This window comes from Arvicanthis niloticus, chromosome 12, assembly GCF_011762505.2.
Source record: "Arvicanthis niloticus isolate mArvNil1 chromosome 12, mArvNil1.pat.X, whole genome shotgun sequence".
NCBI classification, from domain to species: domain Eukaryota; kingdom Metazoa; phylum Chordata; class Mammalia; order Rodentia; family Muridae; genus Arvicanthis; species Arvicanthis niloticus.
This window is the reverse complement of record NC_047669.1, coordinates 16,975,451-16,981,505: the sequence shown is the minus strand read 5'-3', so window position 1 is coordinate 16,981,505 and position 6,055 is coordinate 16,975,451. Positions and strand designations below refer to the sequence as shown.

Sequence of the window (6,055 nt, the reverse complement as noted above, 5' to 3'; positions counted from 1 at the left end):
ACAAAGCCTGGGCTACAAACGCTTTCCACATCGCACTGTTCATTTAAGCAAACCTGTTGTTTTTAGACTTTATTTCCCATGTTGATGAAAGTACTGCAGTTTCAAAGGCATGGTAAATAATGTGAGATATATATATATATTTTTTTTTTTTTTTCCAAAAGCAGCAAAAACTCATATCCAGTGAAGAGCAACTTCAAGCTTTAGAGAACATCTAATATCTCATGCATGGAGTTTTGTTGTATCAAATAAAAAGGTTTTGTATATTTATGGTGGGAGGCTACTGGGGACTTTTATCAAAATGGGGTATTTTGTACAGTATGGGCATTTACATGTATTTTTAATGTATTACAATTTGGTAATTATGTGCACATGAAATTAATAAAAGTTACTTCCTGTTATAATTTGTGACTTCCCTGAGACCGTGGATTTTTTAAGTAACTTTATATATCAGAAATGACAGACACATCTTTATATTTTTAAAATTGTATTGCTGCTCAAGAATGGTACCCTGTTGTCAAAAAGGTAGATATTTCTAATTGTACATTCAGCATTGTAAATACCATATGAAATCCTTTTTGATTGAAGCTATTCAAAATAAAAATTTTAATGAATTAAATATGTTTACTTTTTTTTCCCCTGGGTCTTTACACACTTTATGTAACTACAGCTCTCTCAGGACCAATTTCACTGTAGATTTTTGGGGAGGCCTGAATGGGTAGTTGAGAGGAAGGCAGCTTGGCTATTTAGCTTGCTGGACTGGTTGGGGAAAGGCTGGCTAGCTGGGGCACACTGCAAATAGGATGGCAGTTAGGGGCTCTAGAGTTGCTTCTTGGTGAGAACTAGAGCCAGTCAGACTTTTTGAAGGTCCAGGGATCTCTTTGTCTACCGTGGCTAGCTTCCCTTGTGAATTCCAGGGATTAAATGAGTCTTCATGCGAAGCATTTTGCTTATCTAGCTATCTCCCCAAACTCTGGGTCTTCATTCTTAAGTAAGTAAAGAATGATCTTTCACTTTGTGTTTAAAATGAAAAAGTGATAGAAGCACATTTAAAGTTAACTCTGCGTCTTAGGTATATACAAAAGAATCTACCCACTGGAGGTCTGAACGCTAAGGAAAACAGCTTTAGAGCATGCAAAAGAACTGGGTATTCTGCCTTGGGGGAATTTACTTAATAACAAGAATGTCTACATTATTATAGTTGCATATAGGAAAATGAGCACAGCTGGACATTGTGATGCAGTCTTTGTGACTCCTAAAGTTTAGGACACTAAGGCCAGAGGATTGTAAATTTGAAGCTAGAGCATGGGCTACGTAAACATAAAAAGGTTGTCTAAAGGAGAGAGAAATAGAATAAAAGGGAACCCAAGCTTCTCAAAAGCTGAGCAACAGGTGGCCCTTCATTGTAAGAAAGACAAGATTGCCGTTAAACAGAAATGCAACACTAGAAAGCATATTGAGACAATAGGTTGATAGATTGGTGTGCCGTTTTGCTCTTTAGGCTGGGCCTAAGCTGCACCAGGTGAGGGATAGGCATTTATGGAAACAATCTGAATGAGCAAGGTAGAAAGGATGCCAAGTCTAAGCCAGAGTAGTGAAGACCAGTTCTCATGTGGTATGTGGCACTGTGGCAGTACAGGCTGGTTGGCAGTGACATTAGATTAAACTAAACTCGAACCCTTTAGCAATGCTATTGCTGAACTTGTTAGACAATGGCTAGACTAATGGGGGGGGTGCCATTTGAGAATTCTTTAGGCCTTATTTAAGAAATAAGGCAAAGGAGATGGCTCATCAGGTAAAGATACTTGACTTCCCTCCAAGACACATGGTATGAGTCCTTGGGAACCTACATGGAGGAAGGTGAGAACTGATTGCCTCAAGTTTTCTGACACCCATGAGCAGGGCACTGCCACATGTGCACCCACATACTCATGCCCAGGAATTGAGAATTAATGCAATGTAGCATGCAAAAAGAAAAAACAAAAACAGAAAAAATGTGGCCTATCAGTATGGCCATTGTAATGACAGCATGCCATTTCTGGAAAAATTTAGGCCTTCTACCCTCTAGCTTTGACAATAGGACTTTTACCATGGACTCTCAAAGTCTCAACGCTCTTGTCATTAAAACCTAAAATATGCCCCGTGGAGATAGTCTTTTTCTTGACTTTTTATCTGGTAAGGGCTTTATCCTCAGGATGCAAGAATACTCCCTCTTCCTCTGTGAAGTGCCAAGTCACAAGCAGAGCTGCAAGCCTTTCAGTCAGTCCAGGGTGCAGAACTGCTTCAGGTAAGGCCAAATATTCTTAAATTAGTGTATGCAATTAGAGGCTCAGTCTGTATAGAGGCAAAAGGAGACCTTGTACAAGAAATGGTACAAATTTTTACTTGGGAAACATTTTTTGAGTAAACTAGTGTTACTGCATGCTTCCTGGGTAACTCAATGCCCAGAGTAGTTTTATTAAGCAGTTTGGCTTATAAGTAAACAGTAGCTCATTATTTAAATGTGTGAGTCAGGAAGACTAACTTCAAATTCTATTTATGTGACCCTCAAATTAACCTCAGGTGCATTGGAGCGCTCAGCCTACTGCCCTCCTGTTACTGTAACAGTACAAAGTTCATAGAAGCATGGTATAAAGCAATGGACATTATCACCTGCTCCACGGGGCTTGGGGGGGGGGGGCAGGGAGGTTACAGAAGGGTGTAATGTGTTGGGGTGTTGGTACTTTGAAAATATGTAAGAAATTGAATCTACTGGAAGTAGGCCTTGCTGTTCCCTTTGCTGACTGTTGGAGATAAACCTTCCCTGCTTAAGTTGTTAGAGTCAGTGGCACAGCCAGTCTCAGTAGGCACTGCTTTCTATTTTTGAAAAAGACCGTGACAATTTTAATCCGTTCTGTAACGATTTTAAGGTATTGTCCATCCTGTAGCTCGAAGGTACCCAAATGTCAATGCTCTAAACAACAGGGGAGAGATGGTTCAGTGGATAAAAATGTGTACTTCTAGGACAGCTAGACTCTCCAGCACCCACATAAGCTGAATAGAAAAGTAATTTATTTTTTAAATCACCCTTTGTAAGAATGGAAGGAGAGTTGGTTGTATCCGGCGTGTTGGCCGGAACTGTACTTGCATCAGGTGCAGGGCTGCAAGATCTCTGAGCCTTGTCATGCTCTTGCTTTTCAGATATGCTAAGGATCGCCCTGCTGCTCACGGTGCTCGCACTTGTGCAGGCCCAACCTTTCCCCTGCCCCCAAACCTGCAAGTGTGTGGTCCGCGATGCCGTGCAGTGCTCGGGCGGCAGCGTGGCTCACATCGCTGATTTAGGTCTACCCACGAACCTCACACACATCCTGCTCTTTCGAATGGACCAGGGCATACTGCGGAACCACAGCTTCAGTGGCATGACCGTCCTCCAGCGCCTGATGCTCTCAGATAGCCACATTTCCGCCATCGATCTCGGCACCTTCAATGACCTGGTAAAACTGAAAACCCTCAGGTTGACGCGCAACAAAATCTCTCATCTTCCACGTGCGATCCTGGATAAGATGGTGCTCTTGGAACAGCTGTTCTTGGACCACAACGCACTAAGGGACCTTGACCAAAACCTGTTCCAGAAACTGCTTAACCTGCAAGAGCTCTGTTTGAACCAGAATCAACTCTCTTTTCTTCCTGCTAACCTTTTCTCGAGCCTGGGAAAGCTGAAGGTGTTGGATTTATCACGAAACAGCCTGACTCACCTGCCCAATGGATTGCTTGGGGCGCAAGTTAAGCTTGAGAAACTACTGCTCTATTCAAACCAGCTCACGTCTGTGGATTCGGGGCTGCTGGGCAACCTGGGCGCCCTGTCTGAGCTGCGGCTGGAGCAGAATCACCTCCGCTCCATCGCACCGGGTGCCTTCGACCGCCTCGGACACCTGAGCACCTTGACTCTGTCCCGAAACCTCCTGGAGTCTCTGCCGCCTGCGCTCTTCCTTCATGTGAGCAGCGTGACGCGGCTGACCCTATTCGAGAACCCTCTGGAGGAGCTCCCGGAGGTGCTGTTCGGGGAGATGGCCGGCCTGCGGGAGCTGTGGCTGAACGGCACCCAGCTGCGCACGCTGCCCGCCGCCGCCTTCCGCAACCTGAGCGGCCTGCAGGCGCTGGCGCTCACCCGGAACCCTCGCCTGAGCGCGCTCCCGCGCGGCGCGTTCCACGGCCTGACGGAGCTGCGCGTGCTCGCGCTGCACACCAACGCCCTGGCGGAGCTGCCGGACGACGCGCTGCGCGGCCTCGGGCGCCTGCGCCAGGTGTCGCTGCGCCACAACCGGCTGCGGACCTTGCCCCGCACGCTCTTCCGCAACCTCAGCAGCCTCGAGACCGTGCATCTAGAGCACAATCAGCTGGAGACGCTGCCAGGAGACGTGTTCGCGGCTCTGCCCAAGCTGTCCCAGGTCCTGCTGGGTCACAACCCCTGGCTCTGCGACTGTGGCCTGTGGCCCTTCCTCCAGTGGCTGAGGCATCACCAGGACCTCGTGGGCCGAGACGAACCCCCGCAGTGCCGTGGCCCCGAGCCACGCGCCAACCTGTCGTTCTGGGAGCTACTGCAGGGTGACCCGTGGTGCCCGGATCCTCGCGGTCTCCTTCTCGACCCTCCAACGGAAAATGCCCTGGAAGTCCCGGTTCCATCCCAGCTGCCTACCAGCTCCCAGTCCTGGGAGTGGGTCCAGCTGGTGGCCAGGGATGAAAGTCCCGAAAACAGGTTCTACTGGGGTCTTTATATTCTGCTTCTACTAGCCCAGGCCATCATAGCCGGGTTCATCGTATTTATCATGATAAAAATCGGCCAGCTGTTTCGAACATTAATCAGAGAGAAGCTCTTGTTTGAGGCCATGGAAAAATCGTGTAACTAATTAAACTGTGACCAGAGCATTGTGGACAGGGCCCCAAGGAGAATCCAGTCAGGATGCTGGCGTGCCATTCCTCCATTTCCCATGCCTTTTCTCCTCTCCCTTGCTCTCAGAAGTACCGTTTGTAAATCGCTTACTGCTTTCTAGCTTGGGCTGGGTTTCTTCCTCTGTTGTTAGTTTCTGGGGAGGGGTGGGCGTGGGTGGGCGTGGGGGGACTTGGCTTGTGTTTGGCTCATCTTGCGGTGCAGCATTGGGTGCCTAGTAGAGAGAGGAGCTTTTTCTTGGTTTCTGAGTCTGAGGACACAACCTGCCAGGAGGCAAGACCTCTCCTGCAGCCAGCAAGTGTTGGGTAACGTTTGCTGAAGGAACACCAGCCTAAAACGAACCCTAGATCCCAGAGATGAAGGCTCTTCTCAGGAAAAAGCTGGGATGTTTTTGTCCCGTTCTACCTGAAATAAGAACTCGTGTCCGGTCCTTTTTGTTGTCTCATTTTGAGTTCGTTCTGCTCTGGGGCTATTTGGAAGGGCACTGGTCTCTGATGCAGCTCCAGTGACCAATTTCAGGGCAAGCCTCCTCTGTGATAGGCTGAGCTAGGACACACAGGAGCTCCCATCCCCATCCTAGTGACAGCAGCCACTTCGCAGCACCCACTCCTGACCTGAATAAAATGGCTGTTGTCTCGGAGGTAGGGATGGGAGCTCCTGTGTGTCCTAGCTCATTACAGTGGTAGCTTGCTCTGAAATGGAGGCTCCCCAGGAACCAGAGCCTGGCCGAGGGGGTTCCGGAACTCATCTGGAGAAGCCTGGGAAGCTTGGGGAGCTGCTCAGTGCCTCTGTCCCATTGGCCTCCTGGGAGTTTCCTTGCGTCATTTGTTTCCCATTTCCTAGAGGTAACGCCACATCATTTCCCAAGCATTTATGGAGCTGTGACCATGGGATAGGTGTTCATGATTGTAATGATAGCTTGGTTTCCAGTGGAAGGCGTTTGTATCACATTCTCATTTATCCTTCCAATAGAAAACAATTAAACCCTTGTTGCAGTAATTGGCTGCCTGTGACTGTAAGAGACAGTGGTTAAACACATGCGCTGGGAGCTGACAACTGAGGGTTCCGTCTTGGTGTCCCCATTTACTAACCCCTGCGGACTCTGTACACACATCCTGTCAGCCTGGGTTT

At 47.9% G+C, this 6,055-nt stretch overlaps 1 protein-coding gene across 1 annotated transcript; it reads left to right on the top strand.

Moving 5' to 3' along the window:
* Positions 1 to 2,203: 2,203 nt before the first annotated feature.
* On the top strand, positions 2,204 to 5,032 carry Gp5 (glycoprotein V platelet). The gene is made up of 2 exons (XM_034514990.2): positions 2,204 to 2,284; positions 3,178 to 5,032. The coding sequence occupies exon 2, from the start codon at positions 3,180 to 3,182 to the stop codon at positions 4,881 to 4,883; it is 1,704 nt and encodes a 567-aa protein (XP_034370881.1). The 5' UTR covers positions 2,204 to 2,284; positions 3,178 to 3,179; the 3' UTR covers positions 4,884 to 5,032.
* Positions 5,033 to 6,055: the final 1,023 nt, after the last annotated feature.